Source organism: Crinia signifera, chromosome 7 (genome assembly GCF_055691185.1).
Source record: "Crinia signifera chromosome 7, ASM5569118v1, whole genome shotgun sequence".
NCBI classification, from domain to species: domain Eukaryota; kingdom Metazoa; phylum Chordata; class Amphibia; order Anura; family Myobatrachidae; genus Crinia; species Crinia signifera.
Window position 1 is genome coordinate 181367787 of NC_139223.1, and position 22397 is coordinate 181390183.

At 47.3% G+C, this 22397-nt stretch overlaps 1 protein-coding gene across 9 annotated transcripts in view; it reads right to left on the reverse strand.

Moving 5' to 3' along the window:
- The window catches only part of AGAP1 (ArfGAP with GTPase domain, ankyrin repeat and PH domain 1), a 346471-nt gene that overhangs the window by 43311 nt on the left and 280763 nt on the right, over positions 1-22397 (reverse strand). For all 9 annotated transcript variants that reach the window (XM_083154566.1, XM_083154565.1, XM_083154567.1 and 6 more), the window contains 2 exons: positions 15478-15646; positions 8315-8482 (listed from right to left, as the gene is read on the reverse strand). In XM_083154566.1, the coding sequence (XP_083010692.1) occupies positions 8315-8482; positions 15478-15646 (337 nt within the window). The remainder of the gene's footprint in view (positions 1-8314; positions 8483-15477; positions 15647-22397) is intronic.

Below are 22397 nucleotides of genomic sequence, written 5' to 3' on the forward strand. Positions count from 1 at the left end.
TAACATTTATAGATTCATTTTCTGCAACGATACTTTTGACCTTTATTATAAATTTAACCTGGCTACATTTCATAATGTGTATATTTAAAACACAGTCCATTTCATATTTCACCATGTGATAATAGTGGCTATAAATGTGCGTTCTTAAACCATTTGTATGCTAAAAACGTTCCCGCGTCGGTGGAGAATGAATCTGTTGATTTGTAAATGGAAGCGACAACAGTCGTAGTGCATGAAGCAAACCTCCTTTCAGATTTGGGAAAGATGCTCAACACGTCACAAAAAGAGAAAAAGATAACATAACTAAGAATAAAGCTGGAAATATAATTAAAAGCAACAAACAAGCGGAAACAATGTACAAAACTATAAGGCAAAAAAGTATTCTGAGTTTTGGTATAGCTAGATCCGTTCCTCTCCATTTCCATTGAACCAGAGCTATTTTATGTTATCATTTCTTTTTCTTCTTTTCAAAAGAAGTTTGGCTCTATATAAAAGGAACTGGGGGATGCAGTGTCGTCATAGCATTTAGGATTAAGCCATTCACAAATTCAGTCCTGCCGAAGCCTGATATTCCTGTTGTTGGTATATTTCTAGGGAGTGCAGGAGAGAGTGATTGGATACTTGTACCAAGATAAAGTTGGGCATCTGGTTGTATAAGTGCCACATTTGCACTGGTTCATCTTGGGTTCTCGCACAGCGGGATCCAGTGAAGTGTAAGTTACATAAGCGCATGAGAGATTATGTGCGACCAACCAAGGTTGGCTGCTTTGGCCAATCCGCTCCCACCCAATGCCAACGCCCTATCAGAATCAGGAGAGTTGGAGAGAATGCTGCCACATTCCTTTCTGAAAGGTCTAGAGCAGAAATAATTAGCGCGTGACCTTTACAGACGGAGGACAGCGGTTGGTTTATCCAGAAACATCCCACATGGAAAACATTAAGGACAGATTTTGAGAGTCCAACGTTCTGATGACCAATTCCTAGAATTCTATTTGCCATTTGCAGATTGGACGACGTTCTGTGTACCAGCTATGTATCCGACAATGCACACTCCCGCGCGTTCAGTGACATCGCTGCTGTCAGTGCTCTGCCAGTGTGTATGCACTTGCCAATACAGGCTTTCCCCCGAAGGCGATACCGCTGGTTCCACACATCATAGTGTGTACCCAGCAATAACTTGTCCAGGGGATCACACCGACCAACCAGCTCCACACAGAGGTCCCCTATATAATCACAAGCACAATTCTCCTCCACTAGTTACCATGCTGTGATCAGACACAATCTCTTGCAACCTTGCAGTTGACCTGTCTGGTTTGGGAACCAGCTAGTTCAACATGATTTACAATGACCCCTCAACTGCAGCACCACATCCACCACGGACTCTCGTGCCTAAAATATTTTATGAGACGACGATACAGTACTTGTTGCCAGAGGATGAAGTGCGAGTGATGGGACATGTTCTGACGAAACGCGTTGGGTATATGCTGCGTGACTGTCTCCATTTCTGATGAGCATTTATATTCTGTGAAAATTGCTTTGATATATTATGTAGCCAAAATAAAAGTCAGATATTCTTGTCGCTGGGACTACTTGTAGAATATTTCTGGGCATCAGATAAGCTTAATGTTGTTTTCATTTTGGCTTGTGTTCCCTTTATATATTTTGCACTACTGGTAATCACCTCATATTATGTAATAAGGAGATGCCCTTGTCCATTATAGTTTTCAGAAGAGAAAACCGTTTAATTCCGACGAGTGGTTGCTGTCCCTTGTATGAGGATTATCTTATATAAACACAATTATTTTTGGACACTTCGATTGGTATATGTCTGTTTTATTACTGTATTCTGTATACTCATTTTTGCACCTATTTTGTTATTTTATACACACACAAATGTATAGATTTGACATACGCTGCTGCTGAGGTTGCGTCAATCATCACTTCAGGTCTTGTGCGACTTGGCTTTCACTGGTCAAAACCGCTTTGTGAGACTGCGCTGATTAATCTGATGTGCAACACATATATATCTTTGTGCGTCTGTCTGAACAATCTTTGTATGAATAAACAGTGTCACACTTTTTGCGACGCCAAGTATTGTTGTGCTTTGTATACAGATTCGGTGCATTCTTGTGACACTGTTCTGTCACACTTGCGTAACACAGGTGCGGCTCACTTGCGCCAGGCTTCTTACGTGGCATGGTGCATTGAGGATAGGTGTATTATTACACACTAGTTGCCAGCCCGTGAAAAAGACAGAACAACAGATTAGTAATGTCAGCACCTGTATGGGGCAACACTTGAATTGTTCTGTTGGGCGCCACCTAGTGGCGCAACACTTGAATTGCTCTGTGGGGCTCAATCTAGAGCAGGGGTGGGCAACAAGCGTCCCTTCAGCTGTTAATGAACTACACATCCCAGCATGTCTTGCCTTAGTTTTGCTATTTGGCCATGCTGAAACGGATGCAAGGCATGCTGGGATGTGTAGTTCATCAACAGCTTGAGGGCCGCTTATTGCCCACCCTTGTCCTAGAGGCCACCATCGCACACAACATTTGCATTCCCCTTCCTAGCGGTGAGGAGCAGAGTTAGCCTGTTATGATATAGGATGTATGCATGACTATATACACACACACACACACGACTGTTGTTGTCGATACCAATCAATGTTTTTTCCCCCAGCTCTTTAATAATGAAGTAATGAGTCTTTACTTGCACACTCTGCACCCCAATCTCCCTGATTGTGTTCACTGTTAGTTCTAGTAAATTTCCATTCCCTTTTCACCAGGAACCAGTGCACGTTTATAGCATGGAAACTGCTAGACACAGGTCCTCATATCAGGAGCCTGCGGGAGGCTAGACTGCCCTCTACCAAGGTAATCACAGGACAGAGCGTTTATTGTAGGCCGAGTAACCCCTGACCCCCGCGCCACCATACACAAGGGACACCCCGGACTGCAGAGGTTGCAGGTGCTCTGGAAGAGAAGGGGTTATTGCACCTAGGAATCATTTCAATGCCTGGAGTTGGATGAGAGCTTCACCGCTCTACTGACAAATCGTACAAGACAGCTAATTTTACAAGTCAGGTAGCAGATACCACACAGCCAGCAAGAAGCGGGAAGCAGCTGACATTAACTCCTGCCTCCTATCCCCCCCCCCCCCCTCTCCGACATTCCCCCCCAAACCTCACTCTCACATTCTTCCCTTTACCAGCACCTCCTGTTTTGTGGTCCTTCAGATAAAGTAATTTATCTAATTAGGAAACGTTCAGAGCGGCTTTCAAAGGCGGGAGCCACAGGGAAACAGAGACTGCTTAAAAAATAAGATCCTTTTACTCTGCCCCCCATGCATGCCGTTAATTGAATGCAAGGAGGGGGAAAGAGGGCATTGAAATCAGAAAAAAAAAAAAAATGAAGACCCGATGTGTGTTATTTTGTCTTGGACAAAAAGAAGGGACAATAAGCAGTATATTCACTGGCAAAGGAGAACATTTAAATCCCAAAGAGAGAGAGGGACAAGAAACAAGAGGAAAACTTGTCTCTCCGGCCCCGCTGATATCACACGCACATTAACACAGCGCTTTGAAATCCGGAACCTTTTAATGAAAGGGAAGAGAGAAAGTTTAAATTAAAAGGATATGACTTGTTTGATGTAAATCACAAAAAAAATAGGAAATAATAAAAAAAAAAAAAGGCACGACGGTACTGAACGAAGAGTGTTGATGTGCCTGAAAGCGTGCATGTGCCAGAGATGGGGTGGGGGGGTTTGAGATGACGAATTTACTCTCGCTGGGTGTGGGAAGGGGGGGGGGGGGGAGCGCACTTTAGAAAAAGTTTTATTAGAAGGGAATATCAGGACCATTTATCATTTTTTTCGCATTGCCAAGCACCTGATTATTCCTCATTTCCCTTTTTGTCATGTTCTTGATGAGTTTTTTACGCTGGTGCCGTTAACTCCTCGCTCCTATACCACAAACCGCCAGCCTGCTGCGGAGGGGTTAAATTCGGAGGATGCGGTGGGCTTCGAAAACCTATTGCTCACTATCTGATGTACTGCAAGTTCCAGCATGATCTGGTCAGGGCTGTGGTTGGCAAGTTATGCCGAACCATGAAGGTCTATGACAACTGGAGGCTCCCATAGGTCACCTGCCTCTGTCAGAAAGCAAGGCATGCTGGAACCTCTAGTTCCACAAAAACCTGTAGGGATCCAGTTCCCTACCTCCGAGTCAGTGAGCAGAGTTTAATGGTCACTTTCTAGTGGTAAGCACAAAGGGGCTGATGTAGGGTCGAACGCAAGGTGCTTTGGAAGATGTACCTTGCCAGTTTCCGTACTAAGCCTGCTCTGGGTCCGAATGGATGATGCACGGAACTCAGTCGCATCTCCAACTGCAGGTGAAAGGATAACTGGCTGACTGCCAAGCGTAGTGACAGAGCAGCATTGAAACTGCCCCAATGCAGAGTTACAAACATGCGCCTCAACATGTGACGCCAACTTTCTGACAGTTCCGGACTGTCGCTGGGGCACATTAATAATGATGACCGGTATGACACCAGGTGGTGGTCCAGCAGCAGCGGTGACTACTAATCTGCATATGGGCGAACGTACACCTTTTATTTCATGCGCCCAGCGTAATGGCTGTCTCCTGATTGGCCAGTGCACTGCATCACTTTGCTGTTTCCAGGTCGGTGACAACTGACCCACAAATACATCACTTTTAGTAGAATTATTTTGCTCCATATAAGCTAATGATAAGTTCTGCTTTCATTTACTATAGAAACATCAACCTTTCTTAGCATTTAGATCTCAATAAAATTTTAAATCTATTTATAGTTTTAATTATATTTGGCTATGGGTTAAATAAAAAAAAATATATATATATAAATATACAAAAATACTGGCCGGCACTCCACTGTTGTGGAAACAGTTACTTGCCCAGGTGCCGTCCAAGGTGCAGAGATCTGCCCGGGTAGATATAGACGAATGACGGCGGCACTCACAGGACTTCACAAAGGACAAACAGTCAGACCACTTTGGGGTTCAGGTTCAACGTTTCGGTCCCACGGACCTTTATCAAGAACTCATTGTATGCAATGAGTTCTTGATAAAGGTCCGTGGGACCGAAACGTTGAACCTGAACCCCAAAGTGGTCTGACTGTTTGTCCTTAGTGAAGTCCTGTGAGTGCCACCGTCATTCGTATATATATATATATATATATATATATATATATATATATATATATATATTTAACCCATAGCAAAAAGTAATTAAAACTAGACTGACTGCATAGTGGAACCATGGATCTTAATGCAGGTTCTGAAAAGTAAAGGGGTAGGAGTCCCTCTTATAACCCCAGTCTGAAGGGTTTAAAATCTAATGTATTAATGATATAGAGGTCGAGCATGTTGACCGTGTTCTACCATTAAGTAGGTATACTTCCTGTATATAGCCCCCCCCCCCACCCACCACCCCAAAAGATAGGCCCCGCAATCCCCACAGCTCACTGCTGTGGAATTAGCGGGAGAGAAGAAGGTTACCGTTCCCTTTTTAAAGGTCCCTGATCTAGATGAATAAAACACACACAGCCGTTTTCTGGGCTCTCTGCAGACTGTATTGTTCGTCTGTGACAATGCTCACAAATAGCGTCTCTCACCGGAGACATCTTCAATCCCTCCCTCCTCCCTCGATGCACGGCTGTCTTTTTTTGGCTGCACGGATCCTTGTTATTATTTCTCGCGCCTCTGAAGACGTCTCTCTTCTCTTTTTCCCTCTGTTCCATTTCCCCCGTCACAAGATTGTCACTTGGAGGATTCTATGCCTTTCTAGTGCTTTTCTCTTGGAAGACGCTTAAAGCCTCGTTCCCCGACTGCCACTTCAATGGGGTTACGGCCACGTTCCTACCTCAGCTGTATGCATTACCTGAATTCCAGAGAAAATCTTTCCACCGGAACCAGAGAAAATTGTGCAAATTACAAGTGAAAGTCGATACCTTGCATTAACAACCTCATCGCCGGAGGTTTAAAGGGAGCGGCGCGGGAAAGGGGGGGGGGGGGATTATAGGGACACTACATAGGAGATATAGATCAGTCTTTCCAGAAAGCTTTTATTTTATTCTGCGGAGCGCTACTTGCATGGGAAGAGATTTTATCTACTATAAAGGATACCTGTAAAGACACACACCTGTAATACCTGGGAGCTGGAAGTGTTTGCAAGGAGCTGCGGTGTAACGTGGCAGGTAGAGGCTATGGGCAGGGGGCGGGAACACGATACAGGGGGGAGACGGTTGACCTTTATTGGGGAAACAGATCTGCAATGTGCTGCAACTAGTAAGGCAGGCGTAAGGTTGGTTTATAGGAATACAAGAGACGGCGATGACCCAGGTAGAGGGAAGAGGGCCCTTTATGAACTTTAGATAAATGTGTTTTGGTGTGAAATCGATAAACAAAATATGTTCCTTTTAGCTAAAAAGTGGCAGTAGGGTTTGCTTCAGGGTCACGGACTGCCTGGAAAGTTGGTAGGTGGCATACTGTATTTTGTACCATACAGTGCTGTGCACGTGGCACGCAGTACGAACAGACCGCATGCACAATGGGCAGCACAAAGAATTCAAGGACTACACAAACACGCACATTGGGGCAGATGCATTAAGCCTGGAGAAGAGATCAACTCTAAGGTGATAACGCAGCTGCTAACTGTCATTTCTCAAGCCCAGCCTGTAACTTGACACTTAGGAGCAGATTGGCTGCTGCGTTACCACCTTCGATATTTCTCTCGTCTGCAGGCTTAATACCCCTGCCCCATTGCCACCGCTGCCAGTTCAAAGACGCCCATCGTTGCTGCCATCTGAGATTTGCATTGAGACGCCCAATGTGGCCTTCTCAGAACCGCCTCTTGCGTATAAAGACGCAGCGTCGGATGAGTGCGGCTTTATTGTAGCACAGAATGTCTGCTGCAACTAAGACACCGCAGCCAGAAACACAGAGTAGGACGACGCAGTCGCTGGCTCTGACGCGCTCCACCAAAAGAGTGGCGACAGGTCTGCCTTTTTGCATCCACCCCCGTGTTACTTGCCGCAAATAGTGACCACCTGCCAGTCACTGTGTGTCCTGACCCTCACTATGGCCGCCGTTGCAAGAACATGTGCTGTACGATTATCGGCGCTGCATCTGAATCCGGAGCTATTTTGCTATATAGCACAGTTTTGTAAACCAGTGATAAGCAACCTGATACACTTCCTAACCCCCATCCATTGTCCTTAATCTCAGTAAGTTAAGACAACCCCCCCTAATCGATGAAAGACGGGTATATCTCATAATGTATCCGCGTGGTGAATTTTAATCAGCGCTACAAGCTATACCAAACAAATGTGGTGGCTCGGAGGCCCTCCTTGTGCAGTAATGGGGTCTGTGGTACTGGGCACCAGACGACACCAGCACAGTGAGCAGGGGAGGAGAGCGAAGATCTTCAGCCGGAACCTCACTTCTGACCCTGACGTGCTATGGAATAAGCGCTGACATTTCTCCCTGTATTGGCTATTAATCAGTTGTATTGTGGCTACAGTCAGAAGTCATAATTGAAACGTATTCGCTGCTTGTTCATTGCCTCAAGCAAAAGCCTGCTGATAAATACATTTACAAATGTCTTGGTGGCGGAGAAACCATTTAACCCTATGAAACAGACAGGAATGGTCTGAAAATTGCTCAACATTGCTAAAATTAACTAAAATTAGAATCATTTTTTACTGGCGAACAATGTGTTGGCGTGCGTTCATGATTGTGACTAGTAAAACAAATCGATTGGCAATTAGTAATATTACAGGCTGTCGTGTTTGTAACGCAAGGCTGGGCTGGAAATGTAATGACCATCAAATGTCCTTGATGAGACGGTTTGGGCTGTAATACAATGGGGCAGATGCATTAAGCCTGGTAAAGTGATAAAGTTGTGAGAAAGAAGTGATGAAGTGGAAGGTGATAACACACCTGGAAAATCAACTCCTGTCATTTTTGAAACACAGGTGATTGGCTGCTGCCTTATCACCTTCCACTTTATCAGGCTTAATCAATCTTCCACAATGAGTAAGGAGATGGGCAAGGAGTTATTTATACGCAGATGTAGGTGGGGGGCTGCAAATCTGCACTTTCCACACAATACTTTCACAGCTTTCATAACTACAGACCTTTCATGTGATTACTCGTCTGCCCTTTTCTGCATAGTTTCTGAATCATGTCTTTTTTATGATTCTGAAGACTGATCACCGATATTGATTATACTCCCGGCACACGGTGTGAATCCTTCATCACTGGTCTGTAGAGCACTTACCGCTGCTGATGGCAGAGCTAGCGAGGACGGTTCCTTCATTCCACTGATCGGCGCTGGACACAGAGTATGACCGCTGGTGCATCCCATCAATGCGGCTGAAAGACCCCAGGCTAATGCCACTCGGACCGCTGCCCATCTGGGTGACAGACGTGCTGCTCGTCACGTTACCTGGAACGGCAATCAAATAAGAAGTTATGACGTTGGCTTTAAAGCACTGAGACTCTATAGTGTATTTAAAGCCTAAATAGAACAGAACCCATATAGCAACTAGAGTATTATCCTTAATGTGAGGAAGATCCTAATGGGGGGTAAGCAGCTCACTCACTAGGGGTGTCTGTCCCCTAACACGGGATATGGTCAGGATCCTGTGCACCGAAGAGGAAGGGAGTCTGATTCTAGAGGGGCAACCAACTCACTCACTAGGGGTGTGTCCCCCCTAACACAGGATATGGTCAGGATCCTGTGCACCGAAGAGGAAGGGAGTCTGATTCTAGAGGGGCAAGCAACTCACTCACTAGGGGGTCTGTCCACTAACACAGGATAAGGTCAGGATCCTGTGCACCGAAGAGGAAAGGAATTTGATTCTAGAGGGGCAAGCAACTTATTCAATAGGCGTGTCTGTCCCCTAATACGGGGTGCAGTCAGGACCCTGTGCATTGATGAGGGGGAGTCTTATTCTAATGGGGGCAGCAGCTTACTCACAAGGGGTGTCCATCCCCTAATACGGGGTGCAGTCAGGACCCTGCATTGATGAGGGGTGTGTCTATCAGACACTAGGGGAAGGGCTATAGTTAGAGGTGCTAGGGGGTGGGGGATGTTTAGGCTGTGGGAGGTGTTGGTTAGTATTAGAGTAAAAATGTTTACCAGGATCTGTCAGAATCCCAATCATTAGGATCTCAACTACCAGGAAATTGTACCGAACCCCCCTCGCACTATACATTTAAGATAATCAAGGGGGATAAGGGCATGTTCTGCAAAATCACATGTACCCTTAGATAAGTACACAAGATTGAACTATATGTAATGGTGAATTTATCACAGTTACATAACCTGTCTACAATAGACTGCACCTCTTATGTCACTGCCATACGGGGGAACGCAGCATCACGGCCAGTGATACACTCAGTCTACAAGACAACCAGAGCACGTTCATCGTCTGTGGCCCAGAAGCCTCAGCAGAAAAACAGGTCATGTATAGGAATAGTGCTAATGGCAGAGGTACAGTATAGTGAGCCGCTGTATGGTAGGGGCAGAGGCGTCTCACCCCAACTGCGGAAATAAGGAACACTACAAAATATGGCTTTTGCTCTACACAAAGAGACCGGACCATTGTTACTACATTTACCCTTTATTATACAAGTCTAACAGTTAGAAGAAACATCTATAATGGTAACCCACGAGACAGGGACAGACAATAAAACAGGAGCCACATTGCCGTATGACCTAGAACTGACAATCCAAAGGAATATGAAACAAAAAGGAACTGCGGATGTTTTGTATGTCAGACAATGTCACAACTGTTGTTCTCGATCCAAGTATAAACTTGTACGCCGTAATGCAGGGAGGCAGGACAGTCACACAGTATGGCACAGGTGAGAGGAGGAAAATACAGTACAATACGAAGTATCATGCAGACGTAACGCAGGATTAGAGGTCATTGAACCCTGTTGTGACGACAGCGAGGACGAGCCGTCTGGTCTTGCGAGATACAAACCGCACATGCAAGTCTGCTGGCTAGAACGATCCCTACGAACATTCTCCTCCTAATATCATGGTCCAAACAACTTTACAACCAGATGCTGCGAAATCAATGCATGTAAAGCTGCACTCAGGGTATGTACACACGGACACAGGTACAGTAGATGGGTGCCAATCGCTGTGAGATGCATTTGTTTAGAATCGGACAGCTGTTAAGACACGGAACACTGGGGCAGATGCACTAAGCCAGGCCTGGACAACCTGTGGCTCGCCAACTGTTGTGAAACTACAAGTCCCAGCTTGCCCTGCCACAATTTTGCTATTAGGCAATGCTATAAAACTGCAGCAGGGCATGCTGGGATGCATAGTTTCACAACAGCAGGAGAGCCACAGGTTGGCCAGGCCTGTACTAAGCCTTCCCAAGTAATAAAGTGGACAGTGAGACAATAAAAACCAAATCAGCTCCTGTGTTTCCTTCAAAGCACGTACGATGACAGTTAGGAGCCGATTGGCTGGTACTTTATCTCCCCCCTCTTTATCACTTTTCAAGGCTTCGTACACCGAACCTTCTCAAAATGTTTGCATCAACAAAAAACGGTGTTCCTGGTTTGTTAGATATTTGGATTATTGTGGACTGTATCCACTACTGTATGTCCACTGCCTTGCTCCAATTAGTGACTTAGGGGAAGATGTATGAAGCAGTGATAAGTGAGGAGATGTGAGCCAGAGGAGAAGTGGACCAAGGCAACCAATCAGCTGCTCTGTATAATTTTATATTATGCAAATTATAGATGTTACTTCAGTGCTGATTGGTGGCCATGGGTCACTTCTCCTCTGGCGAGAGGGCGAGAGAGAGAGAGAGAGAGAGAGAGATATGAATGGGAACGCCAGCGAGTGGCATTTGTATTGGTCATTCTAGCATCCTGCACCTTTTGAAAGCCCATGCAGTTCCTCTTTCCTGCCTGGGGTGTCGCTGTCTGCTGTGGTGTCTTTTATCACATTGTGGCCTGTATCTCAATAGAGACCAGACTGTAGTAGAAGCACCAAAGCAGACAGCGACACTCCAGGCAGGAAAGAGGAACTGCACAGGCTTGGAAAGGTGCAGGGTGCTCCAATAAATAATCATTTTGGGGGTGAGGAAGCTGTGAATGCAGACCAGAGGGGGCGGTTGGGAAGCAAGAGGAAAAGGAGAACCAAAGTAAGGGCTAAGTTGGAAACTATTCCTACACCTGACCGCTGACTCTGCATATTAGTGCCGCCCGCCAGTGCTATACACAAGTACACGCTACACCGTTGGCTGCTGCTCACACACACACACACACACACACACGCCTATTTCACTCTCTGTAGGTTTTTTCCCTGACTCAATTTTTATTATTATTATTCTCACATTTCCGTGCTCCCGCCACAGCACGAGCAGCGTCAGTTGGCGCCTGTCGGCATACGAGAGGCGTCCTGATAAACAGCCTCTGCAGGACACACAACAGAGATAATGTACACTTAAGTACCAGCAATGTGCTGCCATTCTGCACAGCCGATTACTCCCCGCGCCTGTCACTCAACGAGGAAATGGCTGAACCCATTAGAAAGAATCCTTCGCAATGTATCCCAAATGCGTCCTGCGATGCTATTAATCTGAGAGCTGGAGGATGCCTATGGAGGCGCTCCCCTCAGTGACGGGGGGTGGGGGTGCACATGACTGCGTTGCTGTTACCCCTTCCTCCCAATGTCTCGTTAATCAAGATCTGGTTAATGCCCCACCACAGTCGCCGAGGACAGAGCCCCCTCTTAGAACACTCATTATGAAGCATCTTCAGAACACAGCTGAGTGGAAAGTGTGACAGAGGGGGTGAGAGATGGGGAGAGAAAGAGAAGGGGGGGGGGGGGAGGTAAAACAAAGACAGATCACACAGGAAGATGTCCCCGGCTTATATACATGGGGGTGAGAGTGTCTGAGATGTGAATGGATAGGTGTGAGTTTACACAACTTTACCGCACAATGAGAAACACAAGTGCTGGGGAATAAGAAGAGCACAGGAGACGGTGGGGAGGGGGGAGAGGGATCGAAAGCAAGTCCGATGACATTAATATTCATGACAATAATTAGTATTCTAGGTCACTGAATATTCATTGCTATTAGTTTGGATTTTATGGGTTTACGAGATGTTCTGATTGTTGGAGTGTGGAGGGCGCCGCGCGATGAGGACTTTTAAGATGTCATCAGCAGTTCAACGCTGAAAACACATTAGTGGTTTTGGGTAAAAATCAGCCCCTTGTCTCTTGATGGATTTAACATTATGAGAGAGAGACCTGGGGCTAGTGGAGAGTGGAGGAGGAGGGGGACCGGTTCTGCCTCTCGGGGTGGGAAGTTACTAGTTTTACATGTTTTAAGAATAAGAATAAGAATAATAAAAGAGAATACAAAGCAACATACAGTTTTATTCCCAGACAAGCAGTGGGCTGTATGCTGAGTGTCTGTATCTATGCCCGGTCACCAGTGATTGCGGCAGCAGGGAAACCGCAACAGTGCCAGTAGCAGGCAACTGGCCAAACGGACCCCTCTCTCTCTATCTTTAATACTATATTGTCTTCTGCTGTAAGGGAGTGGCACTGGGCATAACTAATGTGATTCTGCAGCAATATAACAGCTTTGTACATCCATATCCCTGTAAAGTTCCAGCCCAGCTCCCCACAGCGCCCTCCTCAGGTGGGAATGTGCTCTGGCACTGTTCCTTTATAATTGTTCTGTTATAAACCAGTAAGAGAAAGCGATGGATATATAAAGATGAGGAATACACACTATAAGATTATGTTTCTAATCTGGCTGGTTGGAATGGGCATCTGGTAATGTTTGGGAACAAATTATGATGAACCATTTGTTTCTAAAAGCTGGAAAATGGACAGAAATTACCAGATTTTCATTCCAACCAGTTAGATTGGAAAGATAATCTTATAGTGTGTATCCAGAAGGCCAGGTATACACTAGAAGATATATCTGCTGATCAATCTGACCTGCAGATATAGCTCTGGATGGACCGGGCAGCGTGTTATGCATACACAATGCCCAATCCGTTGTGACTGACATCACAATTTAGCGGGCATAGTCACATGCTCCTGCCCAGTTGCACCGCCAATCACTGCTGGCTCCTGGCGTTGGTGTATGGGCAGTCGGCGGATTGCCCATAGACAGGGCTGTGTTGCAAAGCCGACGCGATATGTCTGCATACGACGCAGTACACCATACACACTGCCCGATCAGTCAGAACTAGGCCCATCTGAGCCGTTCATTACCCCAGGCTATTTGGGACTAGGTCATAAAGCTGGAAATAAGAGCAAGAAGCCCTTTGCTTCAAGAAAAACACAAATATGTTTGCTTGAAATGACAGTGAAGGGACAACGCCATAGCGACGACAGAGCAGGGAACAGACCACCTCAGCATGGGCACCAATGGTCTGAAATCCAAACACCACCTAGTATGTCTCATTATCGAATGTGTATAACAGCCAAGTACGGATTATACTCTATGCCCACTTCAATTGTGAAGTAAGAACAAGTCAGTTTAAAAAAAAAAAAAAAACATAAAAAAATTGTGTTTAACTACTAATGTATCAACCTTTTGTCAATGTTATAATATATTATTATAATAGTGCAAGATAACAGACCTTATCATCACACGTGTGTGTGTGTGTATATATATACATACATACACACACACACACACACACACACACACATATGGGTTGGGGTAATTCATGTCTACAGCATGATGATCGACAGTCATTAGGTCGACATGATTCTAGGTCGAAAGGTCATTAGTTCGACAATGTCTATGTCGACAGTGAAAAAGGTCAACATCATGGGGGTTTTCACTTTTTTTTTTTTTATTACCTGAATGTCAACATGGACACAGTTTCAAGTGCACCACATCCCCTCGCATCACTCGCTACCCCACCACACCCTAGTGCAGGGCTGGGCAACAGTGGCCCTCCAGATGTTGATGAACTACACATCCCAGGCTGCTTTGCCTTAGTTCTGCTATGTGGTCATGCTGAAACTGATGCAAGGCATGCTGGGATGTGTAGTTCATCAACATCTGGAAGGCCGCTATTGCCCAGCCCTGCCCTAGTGGATGGTACGGCATGAAATACCACCTGTCGGTACATGTCGGCTCAAAAAACAGTGAAAAACCCCATGTCGACCTTTTGACTGTCGACCTAGACATTGCCGAACTAATGACCTTTCGACCTAGAACCATGTCGACCTTTTCCTATGTTGACATAGACCCATGTTGACCTAATGACTGTTGACCATCATTCTGTAGACCAAGTGACCGCATCCCCACAGACACACCTAAAGCTGTGCCTAATATTTGCATCCATCGGTTGCCTGCAGCATCTCATACACTGCCCGATGCGGTGCCCAGGCGGACATACTGATGAGACGGCATATCTGACCAATCAACAGTTTGAGATTGGTTGCGCAAACACACAGTACAGTTATCTGGGTGCTATTTAGATGGATCACCCAAATAACCGTACAGTATAAAGTATAATGATCTAATATGTACTGAGAAACTATAATATGTAAGTAATATGAACACAATTTCATTCCTTAATGCAGTGGCTCTCAAACGTTTTTGAATCACGGATCCCTATAGTATCAGAATGTTTTTCACGGCACCCCCAAGGCCACAAGTTTATTATTCAGAAATAAAAAAAAATAGATAATTTAAGTAAATTGTGTTTATACGCCATCCTTAGGGTTAGTTATGTGGCGAGAGACAGCATTTGCTGTTTGTCCACATATTTTATGATAGAAAGCCACCAGCATTAGTTTTGCTTCTTAAGCCGCGTACACACGGCAGCATTAGGGGCTGATATCGCTGGGAATATGGTCGCTGGTGACCATACTGCCAGTGAGCCCCGGCGATAAATCGCCGGGTGCGCGCTCCCGTTTTCAGCCCCATTCTAATCGCTGGTCGCAGGAGCTTGCTCCTGCGACCAGCTGATTACCTCTGCGGCACCGCCCAGCAGAGGTTCCCTTTCATCAGCGACCATCTCTGGTCGCCGATGAGAAGGGGTCATTGAGCGATATATCTCTCAGTGATATATTGCCGGGCGATATATTGCCCCGTGTGTACGCACCTTTACACTGGCCCATTTGATTTTGAATTATTTCTGGGTCACTAACCCGAGGCACCCCTGCAAGTGTCCCAAGGCACCCCAGGGTGCCACGGCACACAGTTTGGGAACCACTGCCTTAATGTATTGCTCAGAGCTGAAATAAAAAATAAATATATTTAAAGAGAACGAACCCAAAAACCCGCATAGAGGTTGCATAGTAAGAGCCCCCAAATCACACTAATTGGAGACAGTTGGGATGTTGGTTTTGCAGCAGGATGTAATCGGTCCTTTTTTTACATATACGAATTTCCATGAAACATATGAATGCATCAGTATCCGCACCTGTATTAGGGGTGATCTGCAGCCCGCTGACCTCTTTGGTCAGACCGTTGGTTTTGGGACTGGCGATGGGTGCGCAGGATGATGTCGCTCGTGGTGGCCTCTTCCCAGGGACCTTCACTGTGGTCCTCAGCAGATCAATCTCCTTGCCATGGACATTCTGCATGTAGTCCTGAAAGAGAAGGAAGAGTGATGTTGGCGGCGGAGGATCAGTTACACGTGGGCAGGGTGGTCGGTGACATACAATGACAAGAGGTGCTGCAGCGGGTCACAGTACAATTATACCTAGCTACAAGGTGTTCGGATGCAGATAATACAGATACAGACCATAACACGGGACAAAGCTCGATAAATCCGTCTGGTTCTGGTCACTGAACAAGCGTAGAAAGGAATTTGCGTACAATTCTTAAATATCATTGCCTTTCATGCACCTAGAACAAGGTCACGGAGCGCTTGTACTGTTTGCGGGTGAACAATATGGTCTGATCACAAAAGAAAACTTTACAAACATTTGAAAAAGATGTGAATGGCGGAATCTGCTAAAGATCCTGAAGTTTCGATGATGATCATGTACGGATAGGAACAGCAAAACGCCTTCCAGGAGTGAGCCTAGAACAATAGCATATCGCACGCAATCCTGCCGCCCAGGACCTTCCCGGTCAGCTCAAGGGGGGAATGCAGGTGACTTCTCAGTGGGGAGTTGCCCTTATGTTTGCCCACCTTAACCCTAATGCTGGGTACACATTGGTACAATTTGGGCTCAATTCTGATGCGTCTAGCAACCGATTGTATATAAGAATTGTGCATGTTTCCAATGCGACTCTGATCCGATGCGCGCCCCCGCCGTTTTTTAGGTCGCTTTGGAGATTTTACCTGCTGCACTAAAGATTCATCATCTACATTGGATTGGGTACTGATCATGTGCAGATCGTGTTCTCCAATCCATTGTGCGGTATTCCATGATCGTGGTCATTCTGATGTGTACCCTACAGAACTCTCCTCTGACCCTCAGTCTGACCCTAAACCTCCTTGCTAGTCCCTAAACCTATTCCTGGCACTCTGCTGCCTAAACATCACACCCTTCCCTAGAGCCTATCCCTTGCCACCTCATCCCCATCCCCGCAGCCCAACCCTAACCACCTCATCCCCGCAGCCTATCCCTTACCACCTCATCCCCATCCCCGCAGCCTGACCCTAACCACCTCATCCCCGCAGCCTAACCCTAACCACATCATTCTCGCAGCCTAACCCTTACCACCTCATCCCTGCAGCCTAACCCTAACCACCTCATCCCTGCAGCCTAACCCTAACCACCTCATCCCTGCAGCCTAACCCTAACCACCTCATCCCTGCAGCCTAACCCTTACCACCTCATCCCTGCAGCCTAACCCTTACCACCTCATCCCTGCAGCCTAACCCTTACCACCTCATCCCTGCAGCCTAACCCTTACCACCTCATCCCTGCAGCCTAACCCTTACCACCTCATCCCTGCAGCCTAACCCTTACCACCTCATCCCCATAGCCTGACCCTAACCACCTCATCCCCGCAGCCTAACCCTAACCACCTCATCCCTGCAGCCTAACCCTTACCACCTCATCCCTGCAGCCTAATCCTAACCACCTCATCCCTGCAGCCTATCCCTAACCACCTCATCCCCGCAGCCTAACCCTAACCACCTCATTCCCGCAGCCTAATCCTTACCACCTCATCCCTGCAGCCTATCCCTTACCACCTCATCCCTGCAGCCTAACCCTTACCACCTCATCCCCGCAGCCTAACCACCTCATCCCCGCAGCCTAACCCTAACCACCTCATCCCTGCAGCCTATCCCTAACCACCTCATCCCCGCAGCCTAACCACCTCATCCCTGCAGCCTATTCCTAACCACCTCATCCCCGCAGCCTAACCACCTCATCCCTGCAGCCTAATCCTAACCACCTCATCCCTGCAGCCTATCCCTAACCACCTCATCCCCGCAGCCTAACCCTAACCACCTCATTCCCACAGCCTAATCCTTACCACCTCATCCCTGCAGCCTAACCCTTACCACCTCATCCCTGCAGCCTAACCCTTACCACCTCATAACCGCAGCCTAACCACCTCATCCCTGCAGCCTAATCCTAACCACCTCATCCCTGCAGCCTATCCCTAACCACCTCATCCCCGCGGCCTAACCCTAAGCTTCTCCCTAGTGCCTAAACCTAACCCCTTCCCCATCCCCAGCCTGAACCTAACACGCCCCTCATTCTCACCAATCAGGATGCATATGCCTGCATCCTAATCCGTTGGAGGATCCGGCGCTGGTCTTCTGAACGCTGGGTTGCCTATTGCATTCCCTACGTAAAACCCGTACCTAAAAACATACCCAGTATCCAAGACTGCAGATGAATGCCAGCTGTCCACTTAGAGATTTTATATATGTGTGTGTATATATATATATATATATATATATATATATATATATATATATATATATATATACACACACACACACACACACACAAACATACAGTATACACACAGTATATCTATCAGAAATGCACATGATGTAGGTGAGGGAGTAGTATTTCACCGCTATCTCTATTGGTTGACATCTTGACAAAATGTAACGCTCATATATAACGACCCAATGACAAAACAAGACATATTATCGATGACTGATTTGTGACAGTACCACGGCATGCACCCATTGTGTGTACTGGAAGAATCAGGGCAATATCCCAAACTAGACATGGGTGTAACATCACAATGGGCAAAAGGAGATGTCCAAAAAAACACATTTAACCCTCTCCACCATACAAAGGCAAAACCGTTCTTCTCTAAACCAACATAATTATACAGTTTATCAAAGGACTACCCAAGGGTGTGACCTGCTACCGGCCTCATTTCTGCCTGCAGATCCCAGGAATGGGCGATGCACCCTGGTTCTCAGATGCAGATTTCTCCCCCAGCCACCATCAATCCAAAATCACTGATCAGAGGCAAACAACACAAGATCAAGGTACACGGCCACTTAACAAGGCTCGAGGAGGAGGCAGCTCAGACACTTGTGATATTAGGAACATTTAACAAGTCTCTGGGGTCTACTCCAGAGAGCCCCCCCCCCCCCCCCCTCCCTCCCAAAGTCCCTATACTGCCCCTCCAAAAGCTGAAAAAGACATAATTGCAAAGCTATTAGCATGTTCGGCTCACACCATCGCTAATCTCTTAACATAGGAAACAAATAAACCCACACGAGTGGAGAGATTATCAGGCGGAGGAGAGGAGCTTGCCCCGGTCTTGCAGACACCCCCCCCCCCCCAGAAAGGACTGCATAATGATGTGATTGGGACACACAGTAAAGGCACAGAAAAAAAGGCTTATGATACTTCCGATCGACACCGTAGACTTTAGTCGATGTGCATTTAAATATGTGAAAAACGTCCAGTATAATAATTCCTGACTCTTTAGAAGATCTAGGCTTGAGTATACGAAATATTAGAATTATAAACTGGCGATGTAGTAAAGCGCTACCCACGTCACAGAGAAACGGTAATGTTTGCGGGAACGCTTCGGAAGGGAATTGTTTTTAGGGAAATTGGGTTCATCCTTGAGATGCGAGATTCAATGTTAGACGCAAGCCCATAAGAAAATGCTCTGCCGTCTATGTTCCTTCTCCTTAACTCTCTGCTGCTGGGAGAACGTCGCACTGAGCTAGCGGTGCACATTCTTCCCTGATGTGCTGTCTGCCTCCGTGCGGCGGATACAGAGTTAACATCGCTTTCCCTAATTATGTTGCATCTTATTGCCATACACTTAATTAGCTGCATTAATGTGATTTCTTTTTACATAGGCAAGCAATTAAGGGCTATGATTGAGTTTCATTCAATTAGCCTCAACAAACATGCTAATTGATGTCCCAGATGCAAATGAGATGTGGTGAGATAGAGAGACGCACACTGCGCGGTGGGAGGGGGGAATGTTTGCAGGGAGAGTCGGGTCTCCGCGGGGTCTGGCTGCTGCTTTGCACCCTGCGCCTGTCACCTCACTGGGGGGGCTCTGCTCTGGGACTGGGGAAGGTATTAAGAAACTTTATTTCGGGGTAAGGAGGGGTGGCACAGAGGGTTTCAGCAGACCTCCAGTGCAGCTTCTTAAAGCTGCAACAATTAGCTGGTGCAGATAGGAGATTTGAAAAACAAAAAGGCAAAAGCATCTAGCAGCCATAGGTAACGTATTAGGCACTCCAGCTACTGTGGAACTACAAATCCAAGCAAGCCCGGTCACCGTTCTGCTGTTAGGGTGTGCTAAGATTGTAACAAGGCATGCTGGGCTGTGTAGTCGCACGTCAGCTGGAATGTCAGATGTTGCAGACTTGTTCTTTAACTTGGCTCTTTAAATAGCGGATTTTAAATCTTTCTGTAGCATGCAGGCAGTGCCGGGGGCTTCCAGAATGGCTTCTATACTGTTCTAGATCATGATCGCTATGTACATTTGCTACATTATCACGCTACGGACAGCTCCGGATATATGCAAAGTGGTCTCTTAATCATATTGCAAACTATAGGGAGAGTGTGCGGACCACCACTCCGTCCAGCAGAACATGGTTCCCCTGACCAAGGACTGCTGACAGCAGACTCGTCTGGGAGAAGGAAATAAATACAAAAAGAAAAAACCCATAACCTCTTGGTAAGAGCGGGGAGAGGGGGAGTGGGGGGGCTCGCTCGCCTTTTGCTTATTGAGTTTAAGGCATTACATGCAGCAGCACAGAGGGAAGCAACACTAATTTTAATGCTATAAAATGCTCTAAAAATGCCCCAGGCCCCGGCTACGTGGGAGCTACTTGCACCTAAATAAGACACGGTTCATTTCCTCTGCAGCTTAGCCTAATGTAATCAGCAGCCTGGAGACGTGAGAGCCAGCCAGCAGATAGAGAGGGGGGACACTGCCAGCGGTCCGGGGGGCTGCGGACAGATTGCTGTTGATTAGAGAATTTTTCAGTTTTGACAAGGATGTAATGAAGAGCTCGTGGAGTTGTTCACCTGAGGAGGGGGCAGCCGGGGCGCACGTCACCTCTGAGTCCTTCCTATTGCAGCCAGTCAGCACTGTGCCCTGACCTAGCACAGTGATCACTTCAACACATCACAACGCACAGACTGATGCACAAACACCGAGCCAGAGTGTACTCACCTCGCTCACAGACGCCTGATAATAGCCCTCTCATCTGCCCAGAGACACCCGATATTACCCCGCTCACCTGCCCAGAGACCCAGATATTACCCCTCTCACCTGCCCAGAGACCCAGGTATTACCCCTCTCACCTGCCCAGAGACGCCTGATAATAGCCCTCTCATCTGCCCAGAGACACCCGATATTACCCCCTCACCTGCCCAGAGACCCAGATATTACCCCTCTCATCTGCCCAGAGACCCAGGTATTACCCCTCTCACCTGCCCAGAGATCCCCGATATTACCCCGCTCACCTGCCCAGAGACGCCTGATAATACCCCTCTAATCTGACCAGAGACACCCGATATTACCCCCTCACCTGCCCAGAGACCCAGATATTACCCCCTCACCTGCCCAGAGACCCAGGTATTACCCCTCTCACCTGCCCAGAGACGCCTGATAATACCCCTCTAATCTGCCCAGAGACACCCGATATTACCCCTCTCACCTCGCACACAGACGCCCTCTCATCTGCCCAGAGACCCAGATATTACCCCGCTCACCTGCCCAGAGACCCAGATATTACCCCGCTCACCTGCCCAGAGACGCCTGATAATACCCCTCTAATCTGCCCAGAGACGCCCGATATTACCCCCTCTCATCTGCCCAGAGACACCCGATATTACCCCGCTCACCTGCCCAGAGACCCAGATATTACCCCGCTCACCTGCCCAGAGACCCAGATATTACCCCTCTCACCTGCCCAGAGACGCCTGATAATACCCCTCTAATCTGCCCAGAGACGCCTGATAATACCCCTCTAATCTGCCCAGAGACGCCTGATAATACCCCTCTAATCTGCCCAGAGACACCCGATATTACCCCCTCACCTGCCCAGAGACCCAGATATTACCCCCTCACCTGCCCAGAGACCCAGATATTACCCCTCTCACCTGCCCAGAGACCCAGATATTACCCCTCTCACCTCGCTCACAGACGCCTGATAATAGCCCTCTAATCTGCCCAGAGACACCCGATATTACCCCCTCACCTGCCCAGAGACCCAGGTATTACCCCGCTCACCTGCCCAGAGACGCCTGATAATACCCCTCTAATCTGCCCAGAGACGCCTGATAATACCCCTCTAATCTGCCCAGAGACGCCTGATAATACCCCTCTAATCTGCCCAGAGACACCCGATATTACCCCCTCACCTGCCCAGAGACCCAGATATTACCCCTCTCACCTGCCCACATACACCCGGTATTACCCCTCTCACCTTCTCACAAATGTCCGATATTACCCCGCTCACCTGCCCAAAGACCCCCGATATAACCCCTCTCACCTGCCCAGAGATCCCCGGTTTTACCCCTCTCACCTCGCTCACAGACGCCTGATAATAACCCTCTCATCTGCCCAGAGACACCTGATATTACCCCCTCACCTGCCCAGAGACCCAGATATTACCCCCTCACCTGCCCAGAGACGCCTGATAATACCCCTCTAATCTGCCCAGAGACACCCGATATTACCCCTCTCACCTGCCAACATACACCCGGTATTACCCCTCTCACCTGCTCACAAATGTCCGATATTTACCCCGCTCACCTGCCCAAAGACCCCCGATATAACCCCTCTCACCTGCCCAGAGATCCCCGGTATTACCCCTCTCACCTCGCTCACAGACGCCTGATAATAACCCTCTCATCTGCCCAGAGACACCCGATATTACCCCCTCACCTGCCCAGAGACCCAGGTATTACCCCGCTCACCTGC